Source organism: Phalacrocorax aristotelis, chromosome 2 (genome assembly GCF_949628215.1).
Source record: "Phalacrocorax aristotelis chromosome 2, bGulAri2.1, whole genome shotgun sequence".
Classification (NCBI taxonomy): Eukaryota; Metazoa; Chordata; class Aves; order Suliformes; family Phalacrocoracidae; genus Phalacrocorax; species Phalacrocorax aristotelis.
Genome location: NC_134277.1, coordinates 124337958 through 124360873, shown reverse-complemented (window position 1 = coordinate 124360873; position 22916 = coordinate 124337958). Strand labels below are relative to the sequence as shown.

The 22916-nt window shown below is 36.2% G+C and overlaps 1 protein-coding gene across 3 annotated transcripts in view; it reads left to right on the top strand.

The window, feature by feature from the left end:
• The window catches only part of RB1CC1 (RB1 inducible coiled-coil 1), a 78649-nt gene that overhangs the window by 10424 nt on the left and 45309 nt on the right, over window positions 1-22916 (top strand). For 2 of the 3 annotated variants that reach the window (XM_075085015.1, XM_075085014.1), the window contains exons 2-7: window positions 3177-3292; window positions 5196-5323; window positions 7828-7954; window positions 8219-8389; window positions 19027-19229; window positions 20367-20799. In XM_075085015.1, coding sequence (XP_074941116.1) covers window positions 5253-5323; window positions 7828-7954; window positions 8219-8389; window positions 19027-19229; window positions 20367-20799 — 1005 coding nt within the window. In that variant the 5' untranslated portion in view covers window positions 3177-3292; window positions 5196-5252. Of the gene's footprint in view, window positions 1-3176; window positions 3293-5195; window positions 5324-7827; window positions 7955-8218; window positions 8390-14392; window positions 14448-19026; window positions 19230-20366; window positions 20800-22916 lie in introns of those variants that run through there. The other variant, XM_075085016.1, reaches the window with a different exon arrangement.

The window sequence follows — 22916 nt, the reverse complement described above, 5'->3', positions numbered from 1 at the left end:
TAAACCCAAACACCATAAATGTTGATTTCTGTCTTCGTCCTGCCCTGTATGCCATATTTCAGTGTTTGAGTTTGTGAAGTTGGAAAGCTTTCTACCATGAAACAGTAGAACAGTCAGAATTGAGTAATGGAGCAGGGATTCTGCACTTAATGGCAGAAATAGATGGTTAACATAGCCACAGGATTATTTGTGGAGTGCTGTGAAACTCGTGATGGCTGTACTGTAATTATGAAAAGGAAAGGTCTGTAAACAGACATTCATTTCCTTTTACAGATGTAGCTATGATCATGTTCTGAACTAAGTAAGACAATTGCAAAATTTCTAAACAACATGCATTGAAAGTATCAATAAACACTGACTTCAAAAGTATTCAGTTGTTAAAGAACTTATGTTGGATAGGAAAAGCTTGCAACACTTCCATGAAGTGAAGCAGATGTAGTAATTGTATTGCAGTGTAAATGCAACGCAGAGCGGTGAAATAAATGTTATAAACAGCATGATGTATTCATGGGTGGTTTTGGTGTTTTGTTAGCTAATGTAGAAGAATAAACATCTTCTGAATTAATTCTGGAAGCTTTTTCTACTTTGTGCTATTATTACTTTCATTTTTGTCATCTTATTCTTTTTCTTATGTTCATGTCTAACATCTTCTGTCTACTCTGGCAGCTTCTACAGAAATTGCCTTTTTCAAATTTTTAGCTATTTTTAAAATGGTGTTACTCGTAATTCATAGCTGCTGATCATACAAGCTTCCATCCCATAATTTGAAGGATCTAGTTTGTATGAGGGCATGGAGCTGCAGGTCACACAGTTCAGCCAAATAACCTGTGTGCATTAGTCATTTTGTTACAGTTTGTCTGGTTACGTAGTTAGCAGCTCTGTCTTCAGTAGTTGTCAAATTTTGTAATTGTTCAACCTCTATTAAAGTGAATTAGAATAATTTCAGCAATTTAACACTAAAAAGAATAAAACTTTTAACACTATGAAACAGTTTAATACTAAAAAAGCCTGACAATCTCTTCTTAATGGACTGTTGAGGTAACACAAACAGAAGAATAAAATGTATGTGTTTATGGATATACTCTGTTGAAGCTTGATGGTGCCTGACTTTCACATCAAGCTTACTTAAAAACTTGTGTTACTGATGAATTATAATATTCTTGAATATTGGGAACAAACTTAAAGGCTAATTTGTGATATGTAGCTGGCCTTGCTTGTAACAGTCTGCTGTAACCTGACCTTTGAAGGAGAAGAGACGTAGGCAACTGCGACCAGTTTTCATGCATCTCCCTTTTCAAGTAATCTTGGACTTTTTTGGCCAGACTCAGCCAGATGTTGTCCGGAGATGCAAGACTAAGGAGAGCTCTCAAAATTCAGTTTCTTCCAGTGTTGTGAAAACAGGCAGCTGGAGAGAGGCACTTGATGTGGTTCCTGCTGAGGGGAGAGCAGCAGCCTGCCTTTATTGGGCAGCAGTGAGTCTGCAGGAGAGCTTGGTGTTAAAGGCACGTATTTTCTGAAACCTTGCTTTACACAATTCCTCTGTTCCTGGAAGTACTCACTGAAGTTTGTGGCAACCTTGGGAGTGGGTGAATTCTAGTTTTTTTTTTCTTCTTCCTTAAAGAGTAACCTAACACAAATTTGTTCTGCCTGTGTGAGTGTAGTTCTGTTCCCCCAGGATTATTTATTTGAAATGTTGGGTGGAAGAAACAACACTTGTTTTTTGACTTAATGGTTGCAAAGGAATTAGAAGAATAGAGATTATAGTGTTGTGATCCTACTTTGTGGCAGAAATGTTTCAGTAGTTTCTTGTTATTCATGTTAATGTGCATTACTTTGATCTAAAGCAAGCGTTCATAAATTTATTTTGCTCAAATACAACTACTGACTGCTGATAGCTAAACTGGAAGAGGATGCTTCAGTTACTTATTTTCCAATGGTGGTACTTAAACACATTGCTTTTTTTCCCTTTTATTGTGTGTTTGCTGCTGACAAGGTGATGTGTGTGTATTTTGCATAGGAAGAAAGACTGAGTGGACAGGAGTGAAGAAGATAATAGCTCAAATAACAGCCTAACGAAGTGCTATATGTTCCATGCATGTAAAATATATGTAATAGTTGTGTAAGCTTTTCCTTTATCATAAGGTTTTCAAATTTGGGATGAAGTGTTTTTGATTTACCATTAGTAGCATGAGTTGTATAAAATGACTTACACTTTCTCATGGTTTTCATGCTTCAGCAAACCTATTTTTAGTAATGGATTACCACGCTTTATAGTGCCTGATCATCTTCTCAGAAAGCTTGCTAGGGCATTAACATCATAGAAATAATGTTGGTCTGTGGTTCGGAGTTTGATTGTGCACTTGCCTGACTGCCCTGAGCCCAGCTGCTCATTGCTACCTCCTTTGCCATGGGCTCCTTTGGCACCGCTACTTAACTGACAACAGTTAAAATGAACTAGGGTAGCCTAAAAAGACCACCTCTGTTGATCCGGCTCATTTTGATTGTTGAAGTTTCAATTGTAGTTTAAACAGCAATTCTGGGTGAAGGAGCCCCTGGCAAGGATGCCAATGACAACCAGTGGGGAACGGTAATGTCTGCAGTTCATTAAAAAAAACCCGCCAAAACCAAACCTCTAAAGTGGGTGAATGGTTTAACAAACACTGTTACCTTGGTTCAGGTAAGGAAGGTGGTGCTGATTCCTGAAGGAATCTGTTCAATACAGCTGCAGGATAAGGGCATTCATTCAACAGCAGTAGCTTGTGTGCCTTTTTACACTGATTTTTCTTAGATAAACTGCATTTTGTTATAACGTTCTGTATTGCTCTTAGCATCATCAAATCAGCATTCTTTACCAGTTCTGAAAAATATTTTCCATTAATGGAGATACAAGCAGTTCTTTTTAGTGAACTAGCTTTGCCTTCTTGTAAATACTGAAGAATGTCACTAATCGTTATTTTAAACTGAACTTACGGGGAAAAATATTCAGGTATGTAGTAGTTTTGAGCAGACTTGTAACTGGATAGCATTTTAATTAATGTAAGATTAAAAAAATACTGCCACATAATTATTCTTTCTAGCATGACATACGCTGATTTCTGGGTTAGATGCAATGATGACTGTAAAATCTTGACATTTTAATAATACCTGTAATTGCATTCTGTATCTTTTCTTTGCAGATATTCTCTGGCTTTGAACAGCCATGCTACTCTGTTGCCAAAAATCAAGTAAAGCGAATGTTCGCATTTATTCTTTTGAATTTGAAGAAGGTGGTAGCTTCGTATAGTGCCTGGAGGTAATTCTTTCTTATTTGAAGTTAAAAATGTTTGAGACTGCTGATGCATGTGTGGCTGATGCCATCATAAATATTTTTGATCTTGATAATGTTTTTTCTTTCTATGTTTTAAATAGTTAGCTTTAGTGTTAAGGTATGGAGGGGGAAATATTTGATTAAAATTTCACTTTATGTACATGAGGTTTCAGGACAGATTTTCTCTAAAGAATCACTTGAGCATAGGAAGTAATGTTTACATGAGAACTAGGTCCTATAGAAGCCTTTTACTCTGCTTAGGTGGAAGAGAGCTTTTTTTGGTGGATGCTCCATGGTACTTTAAGAATTGTATTTAACACATTTGTTTCCTGATTCTACTTGGGACACAGTCACAAATACAGCCTTTGTGGAAAGAAGTCTCTCTACACATGAGACTGATTAATTCTGAAACCTAGACTAAAGAATTTAATAATAAATTATTGCTACAGCAATTTTTGTTCAGCAGTTTTTGTCTAATACCAGTTTACAGAGTATATTCTTTTTCCAATATAAATTGGAATTAGTGCCACTGAGTACAATCGAGTTCAAGTATAAGGACGACAAAACTCAATTCAGATCAAATTATTTAACTGGGGCTCTTATTTGATGTGGTTCTGTTTCTGAAGGCTTGTTGTGAAAATACATGTTTTGACTCGCTTATGTACTATAATGAATACTTAGTGTGTGGAAAGCCACTCTGTTGAAAGCAAGCTCCTTTGACTTTCTGGACTTATTATTCTGGTAAAACCTTTCCCCCTTCCCCATTTTAATGGTGGTTTTGTTATTTTTCTCTATGGTTTGTCTTTTTTTTCCTCTGTACCGGCAGAGAGATAAATGCAAATTCAGACTCATTTTAGAATAACACAGCTGTGTAGACCTTGCGTGTGTGTCCTGCTCCCATTTCAGGGAAAGAGGGACGACTTATACTTCATGTGAAGTAATTTAATCCCAGAAGTAATTTTTGTGATGAAGTAAGAGTATTGCTGAGAGGTTAAAAATTTTACAGCTTAAGTTTTTGGAACCCCTTCCATATAAAAGAAATTTCAGGTCATTAGTGACTGCAGTGCTAGTTGTATTTCTGCAGCAGCTTTGTTAGCGTGGAGGAAATTGTTCATAAACTTCCGAGCTCCTGTGGAGAAGAGAAGTCTCAGAAGTACGAAGATTTTAGTAATGAAAATCTCGAATAAAATCTCAGAGTTTTTCTTCTGTTATGTACACTGGAAAAACATGTGATTATAGTCACTCATCCAGATGCTTGTAGGGCACGAGACTGAAAATGTGTCCGATGTGTTGGACTGCACTGTCTGTCTTGATCACTCCTTATTCACTATTAGTGATGAAGGTAGCTACAGATTTAGCTAGTGCTGAGAACAGGAAAATATCTTTCAAAACTATTACTTAATTATGGAGAGATACAAAAAGAAAATCTGCATAATCTTAGCTTTTTTATTTTTTTGCTAATGCTTCCATATGTCCGAGTGAAAAAAACTATGGGTAGGCATAGTATTAAGCAGATAGAGTTTGTGGCTGTTTGTAAAATCTAGAAAAGATGTTTGGAAATAACTGTATCTGGGGCTTTAAAAATGCATTTCATAATTGACAAAAGCCTGGTAGTGATCTGAGATGGTGGTCTCTGCAACTGGAAGTTGTCTTTTTTGTTTTTAATCTCCTCTGTATATTTTTATGTTGTCCTAACTATCTGTATATGCGGAGGCTTACCTCTGCAGAGATTAGAGGAGCATCTGTATGTTTAGTAATGGACAGAGGACTGTGGAATATTAGAGCTGATGTATTCACTCACTATATATCTAAAAGTATTTTTCCAAAAGTATGTACATGCCTCTTTCATAACTGGTATGTGAAACTAACACTTGAATTTTGTTTTCAGTTTCTAAATGATTTTAGCAGTGGAAGTTAAAAACTTCAGAGACCTAAAAAAATCATCATGAAGCTATATGTATTTCTGGTCAACACTGGAACTACCCTTACCTTTGATACGGAACTTGCTGTACAAAAGTAAGAAAGTAAATTAGTTGTGTATTGTTTATTTTTAATTAAAAAAAAAATATACACACTTTTTGTATACTGAATTTTGGAGAGATGATACTCAGTTGTTTATTAATATGTCCATGTAGTTATCTTCTAGGTTTTCATGTATTTGAGTGAATTTTGGGACGTTGTTTGGATTAGTGTTTTCAGTGCCTTGCAGGTGATTTTGTGTGTTTGAGGTCCCATGAAAGAATGGAGAGGTTATTTACTTTCTGGGGCAGTGACAAAGGATGACCTGCTCTTATCTGAGCCTGGTGTTATGTTTGGTGCTTTTTGGAAGAACTGTCAGAATGACTTCTTATCTTCTGTGACCTTTTATTGGATGGTGATTTTATTCAGGATTCCTCTGTAAAGGGTTTATTTTTTTAACTGACTGGCATCACAGAAGAAAATCTGCAGTTTGCTCTTTCTCCTGTCAGTATATACTCATCCCGAAGAAAATGTGTGCTCTGTAATATTTTTAGATTGGGTGCTAAAGAACTGGCATACAGGCATTTGTCTCTGTCCAGGATGGGTAAAAGTTAGTTCTGTCCTATGCGGTAAGGCTCCAAAATGTTTTAGAGCATTTTATATGTAAATCAGGAATTTCTGAATGCCTGACTGCCTGGAACATGCATGAGCAGTGTTACAGAATCACAGTTAAGTCCCAACAACTTTGCTGTTTGTCATTTGTCACTGCACATTAAAAGCATCTTGCAAATGTAAAGATGCTTTTAGAGAGGTCTAGACATACTGTATCATAGACATATACTGTATCATTTTTCCTTGTTCTCATGTGGGACTCTGATATAGTAAGTAAATTGTATATAATGATAGCCCATACACCTTGGACTTAGAAGACAGCAGTTAAGCTTGGCTCTTGCTGTCGGTGATGAATGAGTTGCAAGTCATTGTGCTTGAAAGAATTCTGCCATGGATTTTGTGCTCAGATACATTGTTTCATTTCTCCTGAATTCCTGTTTGTAATTTTCATGACTCAACAAGTGAATTACGATTTTGGCCCTCGTTTGGGGTGGAAGGGCCCTAATATTGTCTACACTGATTGTTTTTTCATATGTTCTTCTGCAAATCCCACTAAGACTCAGGTTGTTATTGAGCATGAAATAGAGTTTCATCTCAGCCATTCTAGATCTACTGGGTCATTTGCAGATCTGTCAGCACCCCCGTGTATGCTGTCCGGTACATTGAGGCATTCTGTTCCTAAATCACAGTGAGTGAGGTACAGCATCTGAACTGCCAGGCCAGGCACTGAAGAGTCTGGCATGGGCTGACTTTTTGCACAGTTGGATAGTTCTTTGAGAAGGAAGCTTTCCAACAGCTGAACCGCATAAAATCCAAGACTCTTCAATTGAACAGTTTAACTTGTTATTCTGTATATCTGTACGAACAGACTTGCTTTTCCTAGCAAGACTTTCTTGGGTTCTTTGCCTATCTTCTTGTACACGGACAGGCCAAGCTATCTTCCCAAAGACCATGGACATGGTAGGTGAATGCTTACTATAGCACAGCTATCAAGTACAAGCTTGTGCTCATGAGAAGTTTGTAGTGAATTCATGGTGCCATATTGAATCATGGTTATTTTAGATGACTAATCTTTATTTCTCAAGTACCATATAACCGTAACATTGTTATGCTTCCTGCCAGTTATATCAAAACCGTTGATGCTTGTATTGATTATTCACTTGATAATCTGAAGCTTTTGATACCTTCGCATAGGTACTACTGCACGGTTTTATAGTTTGGGTCAGTTACTGTATCATATTAGTAAGTTCTTGTTTAGTTTGCTGTTTGCCTGTGTCTTCAAGAGAAAGTCTAGAACTGTCTCAAATAGGCAGTAATGTGAAGATGTCATCACCCAGAAATAAAGGTACTGGGATGGTGAACAAAACCAGGGGTGGTTTATTGATCTACTTTTTCTGCATTAAAAGTGCCTATAATGTTTATATCAAGTTGTTGCATATATTTGGATTAATTTCCTGTTATTGTTTTATTGCACTTCATGTACAGTACATCAGTCAGAGTTGACAAGGTGAAATTGTGCTTATGTTATGCATAATAAAGTGTTAATACTCTTGTTATCATCTAGGGTTTCAGTAAGTCAGCTGTTTGTTCATAAAGTATATATTCAAAGAACATAATATGGCTTTTACAGTTATTATCCGAAATGCTTGATGTGACTTAATCCAGAACTTCAGCATGCTATAAGATGTTCTTGGAAAAAGGTTGCTGATGACTTACCAGTAATGCAGAGGCTGTCATCTTTTAGCTGATAGCTTATTAGCTGGATATCCAGAATGCAACACATTACAGCACTTAGAAAACTTAGAAATATATGTCATTGTGCAGAATAAAAGGTAATAGTTCTTTTAAAGAAGTTCTGCTTTGACACAGACAAATCACCTGTCTCTATTACAGGAGTACATAAAATTAGAGACACAAACATGCTGTCTTCTCTTCCCACTTTTTTACAGTGTGGCTGATCTGAAACATGCAATTCAAACAAAGTACAAGATTGCCATTCAGCACCAAGTACTGGTAGTCAATGGAGGAGAGTGTATGGCACCAGACAGAAGAGTGTGTAGTTACAGTGCTGGAACAGTAAGTGCATACTGCATTCTTTATCTAAACTGTCATTTATAGGAGAAGAAAAAGATGTTTTACGAAGGGATTTTTAAGTCTCTTTCTGTAGTGTACTGTTTGCTGGATTTCTTTGCTTTAAGAAACAGATGTTTACGTATTCAGCTTACACGTGTAGATTTTAAAGTGTTCTTAAGACAAGGTACCCACATAATGAAATAATTGGTGATTGAACAGTCTGTTGCCTTTACTCAGTGTTTGGTTTAATTTTCTTTTTGAGTGTAGGATACCAACCCAATTTTTTTATTCAACAAAGAAATGATCTTGTGTGAACGTCCACCAGCTATCCCCAAAACCACATTTTCAGCAGAGAATGAGATGGAATTGAAAGTAGAAGAATCTCTCATGATGCCTGCCGTGTTTCATACGGTAGCATCACGGACACAACTTGCTGTGGTAAGTAAATTCTTACTGTACTTGCACACCAAAGGAAAATAACCTCCTTGTATGTCAGAGGGGAAGCTTGATATAAATTATAAAATAGTTTGTTGAAAAGGCAGTAAGAATGACCTGTTAGTGATGATGTAGTCTTCAGAGCCTTTGTCTCAAAATTTCAAGGTAGGTATTGAAATGTGCTTGCTTCTTCAGTATGTTCGAAGCTTCTTTCAAAGACATTGTAATACAGCTTTATCGATGTGTATGTTTACAGCACTTGCAAAATAAAAGCAATCTGGTTGCTTTGGGCCTACACCTTTTATGCTCTGCCTTATCTTCAGTGTCTTCAGTCTGCCTCAACCTGCAAACAGAGAAGTTTGTTACTTTGGAAACATTGTTAACCCAAGTAGAAAATTAGCGGTGTAATTTTTAAAAGCACATTGCCAAGCTTCTGTTACATCTTATCTGTCTAAATAACTGGCGAGATATTAATAAAACTAAGCTTCCTTTTCCTAAATTTCAGGTCTTTTATTATTGAGTGCTGGCTTTTAGTTGCATAGAAAGAAAACTTGTCAGAATTCCAATTTCATTACTTCTGTATTATTTTGATAAGGGGAACTAGTTCCTGCAACATGCTCAAGAAGATGTCAAGTGTGTGTGCAGTAGGAACGCTGTGTGTTCAGGTGACATGATGCCTTCAGTAGCTGGACTGATTGCTTTTCTTCGTGTTAGGAAATACTCATTTTCCCTTCCAAATTTTACATTTAAAGGCATTAAATATTTTTTATGTCTCTAAAGGTTATTTAAACTTCCAGCAGCTGAGAGTGGTGGAATGTGTACCATTAGCACAAAATGAATAGTGACATAGGTTTTTAGCAGGTTGTCTTGGTCATGAAGTTTCTGTGTTTCAGTGATGACTTTAATGCAGTCCAAAAGAATATTTAGCCCTTGAAGTGTCTGGTTTTTAATACTGTACAGCTGAATTCAGAGAAAAGTGCTAAATCTTGCATACAGTACAGGATTTTTTTGTTTTCCCCTTTGGCCTCCTGATGTGTCATGGTTGTATTATTCAGGGTGTCTGATTTAAGATGAGGATTGAGTCCAGTAGACTCTCTTCCTTTCTCTACCACCTGTTGACAGTTACTGCTGACTTAGTAAATATTACTTTGAGTTATTAGGGATCTGTGAATCATATGACTGTCATACGGAAAACAGTGGATTTCAATGTGAATTCAGCTGAGGAGTGCGAGGTTTTCATTTGTGCTTCTTGAAGAGTGTGAGAATGCTGGTGTTAGCAGCTGAAACTGAAAGCGCTTTAAAACCATTGTTTGTGAGGTGTTAAGAGGATCTTGTAAAAGTCGGCAGAGCTGATATCTGTTAAATACCTAACTTTGATTTGATATGAAAGGGGGGTTGTAGTAATTACTACAGTGTTCGTGTTTGTGCTTTACTTAGAGTAATGGAAGTAGAAGGTGATGGTACCCAGTCTCACATCTCTCATTTTTGATATTTATCTTCCTTCTTCATCCCATCCCTGATTTCGTGGTCTCGAAGATTCTTAATTCTGGTTTTGGTCTGGTGAAGTTAATACACACTGAACAGATTTAATTCCTCTGGAGTAAGCTTTTTATATTACAGTTTTATAAAAAATACTCCTACTAAGAATTGAAAAGAACTCTTAGTGCTACCTTCTCTTCGCCCTTGATTCTGAAGGATGTATTGATATGCAGAGCAAGCAGTTTATTGCAGTGTTTCTGCTTTTAAATTAATTATTTAGATCTTTACTGGCTCGTTTGAGTGGCAAGCCTTCTGTAAGGGAAGCCCATATTTCAGAAATACTCTGAAGTCTCTGTGTGGGCTACAACTTTTATTGGCCAACTGGAGCTATAATATTTAGCTAGAGACGGAAATGTTTGTCTAGGGTGAGTGATCCCGAGCTGATTTGCAAGAAGAAAATTAATCTTTCCATACTTCATGGCATCTATTAATATTATTATGGGACGGGGGGGGGTGGAATTTAGTATTTAAAGGTCTTTAAACAGGGATCTAAGTAGAATGGAGGTTTTATTTTCAGTCTGCAGATTTATCTTGGAAAAGGTTATTCTCTGTTCCCTACTTCCAGTTCTTCCCTGCTTGTAAAAGGGCTACAAAGATAGTAGAATCTTTTTTGAAAAACTTAGACATTTATTTAAAAAATAAATAGGTAGTAGTATTGTTAAATCTGATACACTTCTATACCCATGGTTAATTTTATCCAAGATTTTAAATCTTTCAAAACCATAGGCTCTGTGTTAAGTTGTCAAAATGCATTGGGTACTTCTTTGGGAGGTCGGGGGAATGACAAAACTGTCATGAATGATGGAAGGTTACTGAAAAGGCTGTCATGACTTCAGATGTACCGAGGTGTGAAAACTGTATAAAGGAGTATTGCAGTATTGAACTAAAGCAGTTTTTCACAATGCCTGCTTGAAACATATTGAACAGTAATTTAGAATAAACTAAGGGAGGACTGGGAATGTGGTTAGAACATTAATCTTCTTCAAGGTTTGCCATAAGCCTCCTGGCTGGGAGGAAGAGGGAACCATGGGATATTAATCCTTCTCAAAATTGATTAAGATCTGGAAAGAGCTAGAAAGGCTCTGAACCTCTGTAGTTGTGAGACTCATGCATCCAAAGCCACACTGAGAATACTGTATGGGAGACTTCCTGCAAAATGGGCACGAAAAATCTGCCTTAAAATAATCCAAGCTTTGTCTTTTTATTAATTTTAGAGAGAGAGTAACCTGCTTTACTAGAAAAGCAGCGTGCCAGTACTCTGATGGAGAGTTTTTGTGTCTTATAATTACTTAGGGTAATTTAATTAATGGTTACCACTAATACATGATAAAAATGTTTTGTATTAGGAAAACAAAAGTTGTAATCTAAATCATTGCTCATGATAGAAAGCCTTACCGATTCTTGTCAACAATAAGAAACAGGGATATATAACTATGTAAAAGCAGCGGAGAATATTCGATAGCTATCAGCTTCTGTTTAATTTTATGTCTATTCTGCCCAGAGCATATACAGTGTAATTTTAAAATCAGACTTGATATGAAATTTTAAAAGGCATATGAAATAGCAAAAGTTGCTTAGAAGATGGCTGCTAACTTACTGAGCAGTTGTTCTTGGTTATCTCTTGTACCTCATGCCCTACTTCTACTTTAGTAATCGGCAAACTCCATTGCCTGGAAGATTATGAGTATTTCAGGGTGTGAATACTTTTATTTTTATCTTGTGTCTCCCTCCTTTTAAGCCTGCCTGAAAACTGTTGAATTTCATCATGCTTTTTGACATCTGTGACTTGAACTGTATACTGCTCGGCAACTACCCTCTAGAACTGTATGAAAGGTGGTTTTGTTTTTACCTTGCCTTTTCTTCAACCTTATTTGTCCACCTTTGCAGAAAGGTGGACAGATATTTCTGATTCACTTTTTCGGATCCATACTTTGCATACACTGGCCTATGGCCTTTAACTTTTTCTTTTGATTTTCTTCCACAATAACAAGTAGTTCTAGATTCTCCTTTAACAAGTGTTTTTATTAATCCATGCCTTTTTTTCCTCTCATTGTTTTTTACCTAAAACTGACCATTATTGATTTAAATTATGCTTTGCTTTGTCAATTTCTTTTTTGCCATAATTTTCAGATAGCCTTAGTTACTATTCAGGTATAAACAAAGGTCATCTTTTACTTCACATTGGAGACCCTGGCATTCTTATAGCCTTTTGTACATATTTGAATAGGGTACAGGTATATGTAAAGGCAGCCTTTTTTTTCCCCAATTGAAACTAATTTCATTAACTTGTATGTAGCCTTTTTAGATTTTAATGCCTCCTAACCAAAAGTCATTCCTGTGAGAAACTTACTATCTCCTGTTTGGTTTTCCACTGTACTGTGATTATTATATCAAGATACCTCAATTTTTTTCTTTCTTTTTGCTTCCAGATTTTAACATCTGTACAGATTTTCTTAAGTTCCCATTGATTAGACAAGATCCCATTATGTAGAATTCACAATATAAAGATTTGGTAACTTGAAAGAAGCTATGCCTGTTACCTAACTAGTTTTTTTACCAATTAAACTGAAATTCTTGCCATGGGTTCTGTCACATGTGGCACAATGTCTCTGTCTTACAAACTTTTTTTTTATCAGGTCCTTTTTGGTCAGTGTTTGTTGCATCGACTGTTTGGCTTTTAAATCTCAGTTAAAGCAACTATCTAAGCCTATCTTCATTTTATTTCTCAGTGTCCTGGTTTCCTTTTGACTAAAAACTTAGCTTTGAGATGTCTGTGCCTAAAGAGTTACAGCTGGCCTTTTTATAACTAGCTTAGTTTCCCACCTCTCTTCCTGTTCAGCAGTTTTGGCCGTGAGCTGCAGTAGGTGGACAATTAGGTGCACAGAGCACTTGCAAAAAGTTATGTACACAGCAGCTTAGGAGAAGACAAGCTGTTCTCTACGCAGTGCACTGTGCAATGAACTGTCATGTAAATCTTATCTACTCTTTTGGTCCTTTAAACACTACTGCTTAAAGTAATTTCTTGTAGCTTAGCCTTTAGAAAAGGATTACTTTTTTTTCCCCCCAGTGATCTAACTGAAATTCTCATGTTCTTTTTCCCAGAAGGGTGGTATTGGAAACGGACTTTTTGTTAGTGGGTATGTTTCATGTGATACTGTTGCTGTGGTCATCAAACTGTCAATTCCGGTTAGTTTTCCTTCGAGAAATGGGAGTGAGGGTGAGAAACTGGTCATTTCATTTGGTTGCCTAAAACTGTGGCTGTAGTCATAGTATAGTACCTAGATCATTCTTGGTTTAGTTCCAAACACTTAATAACACTTAAGCCAAGAAGTATAGTCATGCTTCCTGAAAGCTGCGTATCTACTATTGAGAGAAATGCTTTTTCATTTCTACTAGAAAGCTGTTTTGACACCCTCTGGAAAAGAGATACTTTAAAATTTTAATGTTCTTCAAGGCGTTGTAATGTTTGTAACAATTGTGTAGCTAAATCGTTGCTATTCATTCTTTTTGGCTAAATTATTCGTCTAATAGCCACACACACTTCTAGCTCCTCCACAGAAGTCCAGACTTCTTTGTAACTTGGATCAGTGATCAACCTCAGTCTTTTAAAGTAACAGAGCTGGGTGGGGTTAAAATGGAATAGGTTTTAGTTTACCCTAAGGTGTACTAAAAGATACAGCTTTTGTTTTGGTTGGCCTTTGATCTAATAATTGTGGTTACAAGCTTTTAGAAAATGCATCAGGAGAAAAAGGCTTGGGTGGCTTGGCATCAAGCTAGTAGATGTTATCACTTATCTTGTACTATGGTTTGATTCCCTGGCTGTGGTTGTTTATGTCAGCTTCTCAATATTTTTTCGGTGGTAAATTCTGTCACTTCACTTCTAGTCTGCTTTTAATGTCAGAGCCAAGAGCTCGTGAAAACAGTACTGAAGAAAAAGTCATTAAGCTATAAGTTACAGAATAACTTGTTCTGTATTATGCTGATGAAGTAAATACTTTCTGAGTATGTAGTAAGTCGTAACTGTGTGGACAAATGTCCAAAGGACACAGTCACCAAAAATGACCAATATTAAAGGAGAATGGAATAATCAGCTGTCTGATAAAAAGAGAGAAATTGCCATGAAATATCAGTCTCATGGTGAAGTTAACTGTTCCAATTACAGGTTTTGGAAGCTGAAATCTTGAAGTGGTTCATCTAGTAGCTTTACTGATGATATAGTTGGAGGTGCATGAATTAGAGATAATGGTCTTGGTTACTAATTTTGGTAAGCAAGATAATGGTTACCTGTTGTGGAAGTGTTTATCTACTGTTACAGTGTACAGGTGTGTCTAATACCACTTTCAAGAATCTTTTTTGTTGGCCTGAGGTTGATTTTTAGGGTGACTGAAACCTATAAGGAGTCCTTTTTACAGGATTTCAGACACATGGCAATAGAGGACTTTGATGACTTGTTTCCTTTTACCACAGGGTTGTAGAGAATGGAAAGAACCCTGCATTTCCTGAGAACTTTTGTTCTTTAGAGGTAAGTCCAAAGACCACTTAAGACAAACAGACCTTCCCTGGATTTTTTTTCATTCAGATGAGCAGAATTACAACAGTAGGATGCAAAGATGAAGTCTTGAAATGGATGGAAAACACTTTGCCAATTAATTTCTATTTTAGATAAAACATACTTTGCTGCTGCTTCTGATTTTGGTTGGAACATACTAAACAGAAGTAATCAGAAGAATCACCTAAATTTAAGTTACAGTGAATGAAGGAAATAATTCAAGTAAACATCCTATTAAAGCACCCAGCCAAAGATAAAAATCTTCCTGCTGGGCCTGTGAATTTCTTGACAAATTAGGAGGATAAGATGCCTTTATTTACTCCTCAGTATGTTGAGATTACCCTGGGTTTGTCTAGTCTTTTACTGGTAGTGGTGCTTCTTGAAGCCCACATTCCATATGGTGAAGCTGTCAGTGCTCTGGTATAGTCGAGTGAGATGGACATCGCTCTATAAGGCAACTAAAGTTAATTTTTACGCTCCGTGAACCATTGGGTGCATGCCAATTACCCTTTAGTGAATATGTGAAAAAACAGTGACAAAAGCAAGCCTGTTGCTAGGCGGGCTTCATTTTCTGTGCTGGAGCTGGCAACTTTATTGGGAAGTGTTAAAACATATGTTGGATTGCAGGCCTTTATTTATATGTCTGACATAATTCAGTTTTTAGACTTTATTAATTTAGCAGAGAGCTGCTTGATTCTTTTCTGCATACAGACATACTGGTTATATGAAATAAATGGGTCTTGATCCTTCTAAAATAGCCTGAGGAGATCTGCTCAGAAATGTTGTCTATGGGCATGGTAGGAAAACCAAGCCAAATCCCTTGAAGATGTATTTCACTAATAATGGAATGATATGAAAGATATCAGTGTAGTTTTTAATTTCTTAACTACTTTTAAGCTACATAGATACTCCAAAGGAAGAAAAAAGCTTCACCACTCAGTTTTCTTGTGGCACACCCTCACATTTTGAAAGCAGGGCTACAGGATTTACTGACACAGTGTTTTCTTATTGACCCTTCCATGCAGTATTCAAAAATAAATTTATGGTTTAAGATAATGCTCTTGTTCCATGCACTGGTATCTGCTTAGTATAGTCTAAGACTGAAACAGTTCTGATAGGCGGAAAATAGTTACTGCATGTGGTTTGAACTTTATTAGAACAATCTACTTGGATCCTGTGAATACAGAGTAATGCTCTTTACCATTTGAACGTAATATTGCCTAAGGAACCAGCATCAAAAGCAGTACCGGGTTCCTGCAGGCTCTAATTGCGTTCAGGTTCATCCATGCAGACAGAATTCTACTGCTTGCCCCCTGCCACCCAGAGAGAATTACTATGCACCTGGGATACACGTGTAGAAATAACTTTGGGAGGATGATAATATGGAATGCTGTTGTAACATCCTGCATATGAAACAGTCATGTCTCTTTAGTTGTACAGTTTGGCTTGTTGTCTATTAGCTCACAGGTGATTTTGAAAACATGTTATTTGAAAGAAACTTAGCTATGTTTTCAGGCTAATGAATTTTGAGCTCAAAGTTAGTTCAGAAAAAAATCTTCTCTCAGTTTCGTATTTATGATTGCTTTCATAATGGGAGTTTTTGTTTTAATGTCCACATCTCCTGGGTATACAACAAGGAGCTGTAGTTCATCTGACAATGAATACCTGGTTGAATACTTAGATGGCATTGGGGTATTGGGCAAGTCTCTGTTATATGACAGATCCTAACACTTCTTAGAATGCAGTTCTGCTACATGGTTTCTAAAAAATAAATATTAATTTGCCACTCCGGAAATGCTGTTTATTCTCACTCTTCTAGGAGTCAGGCTGCTGGGATACAACTTCTGGTTGGGTTAGATTTGGGTAAATTGCCACAGGTTAGACTTCTAGATACAGAGTCTCAGTGCTGGTTGTCAGTAGCTCTCTCAATTTAACAATTTCTTTTTTTTCCTACTAATATTTAGTAACTTTTGGCTTCTATTTTGTGTTTGAAAGTGTTTTGCTGAGGAAACAACCTTGCCAAAATTAAAATCTGAAATTGACAACACTCAGGTTCTCAGGGGAGCATCAAGAATGACATATAATAAAGCTTCATAGGGCAATGCTAACTTGTGACTTTTGACTTCCGTTGTGAACACAACAAATCTAGCTAAAAAAGCAAACACTGGCCACTATTTAGGAGTATGTCTCAGGGCAGAAAGTCTGGCCTTATCAAGCCTAGTGTACACATTTCCTTATTACACAGTTGAGTTGTGTCATGCTAAATGAGTTTGGCCGAAGGGAAATAGAACTAACAAAAGCCTCTACCCAGGGCTTTTAAAGAAACATTTAAGTTTGAAAGTGGGAGAAGTCCGGTCTCTACTTTCTCCAGTAAACTGTGATAGTCACTTGAAGGAACTACATAAAAAGACTTTGTGATCAGTTTTGATTTTGTAGATGCTTATATTGTTTTAGTCTTCAGACTGATGTGTGGTTCTGCATATGCTCTGGAATTATTGCCAGTAGTTTGGAGGAAGGTTGACTTTGGGAAGAGAATAGAGTTTGTGAGTTGACAGTAAAATCCTGGTGTACATTCCCAGGACACATAGTAGAACACAGTGGGGACAACCAGTTACCTTTTCAGCTTCATATTTTCGGTGTATTTTTTAGTATACCTTAGGATAAAACAGGCTGTTCTTTTGGTTCTTAATATGATAATTGAGTAAGCAGTAATTCTGCTTTTTTTTTAAATGCTGTGGAGTTTGCCTTTAAGTAACTTGTATACAAAGTGAATTTAAGAAAATAATAAACTGTTCAAGTTGTCAGTATTGCATTAGTCAGCTTATGTGAATTTAAACTGTATAGACAAGCTGGAGATAGTCTGAAGAAAATGACTTGCAGATTTCGTCACTATCTGGATGCCATCCCAGTTGCGTTATCAGTTGATTTTGACTCAGCAAGTGAGAGCTCATGCAGCAAATAACTGGTTTTTTTCAAACCAGAAAGTCTTATTCTCATGTGCACAGAAAGTGACCGAAGTTTGAAAAACAAGAAGACAAATAGCATCTTTACTACAAAGTGATAGAAGTTTGAAATAGATTTTGATTTGCTTAAAGTTGCATGGATAAATCATGGATAAACATTGTTCATCTACTCATAGCTTAGATACCAGTAATTTGAAGGACAGTGGAATTTTCTTATGCTGCTTGAGACAAGGCTTGGACTTCTTTAAAAAAAGGGAGGGTATTCATAACTTTCAGGTTTTGTCAATATTAATTCTGAAATGTTTGGATAAAATGCTCTGCAGTTCTGTGATTTATTTCAGGAAGTGTTGTTGGGCTCTGAATTTTTTTCTGTATGCATATGTGCTGCTAACCATGTGTTCAGCAGCAAATGCATTCTGAAATACACCGATGTGTTGCATTTTTAACACTTTTCTCACTGTGTTTGTATAACTTGTTTCTCCATGTATGGTTTTCTCACACGTACTATAGCTGAGGGAAGTTGTGGTCAGTCCTAGTTGAACAGTATGCTCAACCTGCAAACAGTCATAAGGCTTTCTTTCTTGGAGGGTAGGTAGAAGTTAAAACCCAACATACAAGTACGCTCAGGAGATTATTTTCCATGTAGTATGTTATTGATAAAATATTGAGCTGAGGAATTTATGCATGACTCTTGTTTTACTTTCTTATTTTAGTGTTTGAGCAGTAGGCACTTTGAAAGGGACGGACTTTTAAGTTGGTGAACTTTAAAATAGTTACTCTTCTACTAGTAGTTAAAATTTTGGAATTTAATATAATAGGCATTGCTTTTAGTGCACTTTTAGTAAGATATGGTACTTGCCATATGTAGGTGTCTGTTTTAACTCAGCCAAGTTGGGTGGTAGTTAAATTCTCACCTTCTTATGGCAGTAAAATGCCTGTGTCATCCAGTTCTTTTAACAGAAAACCTTCCACATCGGTTTGCATATACCAAGTTTTGGGGTGTGTTTTAGAGTTTTGTGGACGCTCTGCACTGCTTCTCATCATGTTGCATCTGGTTTATTAATCAATGGAAGACTTCAATTAATTATCTGCCCTGCTGATTTCCTCATGCATCTCCTCTTGCATCTGATGCACCTGCGCTTCTGCTGACTGATCCTGCAATTCATTGTCTTGTTCTGAAGCTTCTGCTTGGCTCATCAGTAGTTTTCTCCTTAATGGACCTTGTTTGCCAGCTCCTTCTATCAGATTAGTACGAGCATTATTATTTGTGTGTGTGTGCACTGAATACTTTATATTAGCAGTATTTAATTTTATATAAGGTTTCTTTTGAACTGCAACTTTCACCTGCCTGTCTTGAAGGTATTTCTCAGTAAATCATCTATACAATTTTATCTAATTATTTTTTTTAATTTAACAATAAAGGAAATTTTGTTATAATTGATCAAGTTTTAAGATGTACAACTTTTTAGCTATCTAAATTTAACACTTTTTATGTTACGTCTCACTTTAATGTTTTATATAGTTACCACAGTAATAACCTGAAGTGATTTGCATTTTGTTGGATTTTTTTTTTTTTCCCCCCCTCTCAGGAAATGTATGAGGTTGCCAAGAAGCTTTGCTCCTTTTGTGAAGGCCTTGTACATGATGAACATCTTCAGCATCAAGGCTGGGCTGCCATAATGGCCAACTTGGAAGATTGTACATATTCTTACCAAAAGCTACTTTTCAAGTTTGAAAATGTATATTCAAGCTATTTGCAGTCCATAGATGATATCAAGTTGAAACTTACACAGTAGGTTTGCTGTTAAAATTCAGCCTCAATCTCCAATGTTACTATATTTTAAACTTTTTTTTTTTGAATCTTGTATGTCTGGTGCTAGTTCTTATTAATCAAGCATGTATTTGTTTGTGTCAAGGAGAACATTCTTTCTGTTCTAAGCTAGTAACTTTTTAACTGTCATTTTTTTTTCTTGTATTCATCAGCACACAAAAACGTGTATTGAATTATGTGGAAGATATGCTTGTTAATGAACAGCTGTTTAAGTGCTGGAGTCCTTCCAAATGTGTACTAGGAATAGCCAGATAATAAATCTAGACATTAATCAATGTTTTTAAATACATATTTTCACTTTTGAATTGTTTTTTAATACACTTGAGTAGGTATTAAGAATGGTGATCTATGTTGAAAGTAGTAAGTCATGACACAAGCACCTTTGCGGGGGGTGTGTGCACGTGTGTGTGTATATATATATACACACATATATGTGTGTGTGTATAATTGTAATCTGTAAACTCTCGATGTTACTTCAAGGAAAATCTTTTATATCTTTCTGGACATTATGGTATTTCTGAGTGCTTTGCCTAATAGAATGTAAGTGGATGTTGGATACTTAAATAAAGCATAAATATGTTTTATTTTAAAACAAAACAAACCCCCAACAGCCCACTCCCCACCCCACCCACCCCCTGAACTTCATAGCTTTTACCAAATATATAGAAACTATTCAAACTCCGCAAAAGTAGTTGGCCAGACGACACTCAATCTTTACTAATAAGCATTGGTATCCATGCAGGTTGGAAACAAAAAAGTTGCAATTGTGTGTTTAAAAAAAAAAAAAAAAAAAAGGGGGCATGTGTCAGTTTATCAAACTGTCCTGTTTTCATTGCATTATGAACACAAGCTTTCTGGGAAGTTTAGAAGAGTTCGTATTCATCAGTGGAAGAGAGCAAAAACTTTTAACTACTTCAGCAGTCTTTTCATGACGTTGATACTGAACACAGTATTTTGAAAGGGTTATTACCAAATTCATTTTGAAATCTACTTCAATTCTAAAATAAGTAGTACTTTATGGGTGGTTTGTATCTAAGTTTTTATGTCATGTTGGCTTCTAGATACTGATGTTTTTTTCTTTTCACCCTTTTTAAAAAGCTTGGGTTCTGCTGTTTCTATCATGGCCAAGATACCACTGCTGGAGTGCCTAACGAGACATAGTTACAGAGAGTGTTTAGGAAGACTGGACTCTTCAGCTGAGCATGGAGGGGCAGAAAGTGAAGAAACTGAGGATGGGAAATCTGCTGAATTGGTGCTTTATTCTGATGTATCTAAAGCGAACAATAAATCAGTGTTAGCCTCATTTTGCAAGTCAGTTGAACATTCAGCTTTGGAAAGTGCAGATCCCGAAAACGTAAAAGATAAGGAATCTGGTCAAAACACTACTGTCCAGGACAGTGAGACATCAGTAGAATTGAAAGATGATGATCAGCCTTCCTTCAATGTGTCTTTGCTAGACTGGATAAATGTTCAAGATAGACCTAATGATGTTGAATCGCTGGTCAGAAAATGTTTTGATTCTATGAGCAGGGTAAGTTAACAATTTTTTTTAAAAGTCAAATCATATCGCATTGAATGTTGCTGTTTATTTTCCAGATGCCGATGCTCTTGAAGTGACTCACCTTTTTGTAAATTGTTTCTCAGATAACTTTCTGAATGGATACCAAAGCAGAGACTGGGGTGGGGGTTGAGAAGTATTTTAAGGGTTCTGAAGCGTTAAGAATTAGACCTTTAGGAAGATGTATAATTTAAAATGAATGCTTGTTATCTTGCTTGTTTCTTAAATAGCTATTCCTGTTGGGAAGCCAATAGCTTCTTGTAGCATATAAGCAAAGTGATTTCTATTCTTTCTTTGCCTTTTTCATAGAAATTATGTTTACAGTGAAAGTAAAGATTTTCCTGGACCAGGGTTGATGTTCTTTGTCTTAAAAATACCAAAGCCTTTATTAAAATATAGGACAAATTAATGTGGTTAATAGTGATAAATTTACACACTGTATATATGCATCCTTTATTAGCGGATACAGATGTGCTCAGAAGAACCCAGCATGTCAGTTTGTATTTCTGCTGAATAAAACATTGCTCACTTTCTTTACTTTTCAATGATTATTTTAACCAGCGAGCATTATAACCTTCTAAAACCCTTTTGCCTAGAGAATTCCTTCTTTCTTTGCTTTTACTGTAGCTTATATTTCTTACATTGCCTAGCCTTGTTTGCATATGTATAATTTTATACCATTGCAGCTCAATATGCCTTGAACAAATAACAATTTCAATTGTCTTTGACACTGTATTTCTTAAGGTAGGACTGGAAGACTGTCTCAGTCTGAACCCCATCTGTTGTAGGGAACATGATGATGTGGTCAGTTCTGTACGTTGATTTTCAATTCTGTCTTAAAAGTAGTTGGAGTAGTTGGCTTAATATTAAGGTATGCCTGAGATTTAGACAGCTCAAAATCTTACTAGTACAGAAAAGACTAAAGAGAAAGATTGGACTTTACAAGTTTTTTTCTTTAGCAATATTCAATTTTGTGCATAAAATACTTCCTAATTGCTGAAGTCTGAGACAATCCTGTGTCCTGTTTGTCCAGTAACACAAGATGCTTCCTACTTGTTCAAAAGAAGAGTAACAAAACCCAGTAATTAGGTTGGGAGAGAATAAACTCACTTTGTACATAATAGGGCACAAATATAACGTCTCTTAAAAATCAACAGTTTGAGACAGATGTTAAAGAGTTGCTTCCAAATAAATTAGTGATACTAAAGATCCAAAAATAACTGCTTCAGTTAAATACTTATTGCACCTTTTCTGATCAGCTTGTAGTCTTATCTTACATACATAACATGTCCTAGAGAGGCTGTCTTATAACTGTGCTTTTCTGTCCTTGCCTTATCTAAGAATAGACAGAACTCCTTTGTTTCAGCTGTTGTAATGATTTTGTAACTTAAGCTGATTTTTGTAGGGGAAAAATGTGATTGCTTCTGCAAAACTGAAGACATAAGCAGAATTGGCAGGTAGGGAAAACACTTTAGTCAGACTATCCTGGCCACCACCAGAACAACTGTGACTGATCAATCTTGATCTATTCTGGTTCCCAAAAAACCCAAAGCTTTGAAGTAATGTGATAGTTCCTAGTTTTCCGTAGGAAAGCATTAATTTAATCTTATTTTGATAGCAGCACAGACAAAAGATGGAATCTCTGCCTACCATTGATTTAGAATTAGCTTGAAAGTAGAACTGGCCTGTAGCTGAAAAGGAAAAGAAAATACTAAATAAATATCTTGCAACGCAATTGTTCTTTTAATATTTCCTTGAGATGACATTTTAACATAGCAGGCTAGAATAAAATGGCATTAATTTTTTCCCCCCCTGCATTCTCCCCATGCCCTTTCCTTCTTGGAAATATGAACCATACAGACGGTTTCTGAAGATGGACAACTCACTTGAGCAGGACCAAGATTCATAAGACCATTCATAACATACTAAAAATTAGTCTTTGCTGTTTTCAAAGAACTTAAATGTGTGTTGTCACATTAAAAATAGCATTAATTATTTATTCTGAAAAGTTCTGGGCTAATTACCAGGTTTTAGTACTTCCACTTGTGGGGATTTTTGTTTGTTTGAAGAGAATGAAGGACCTGTTCTTC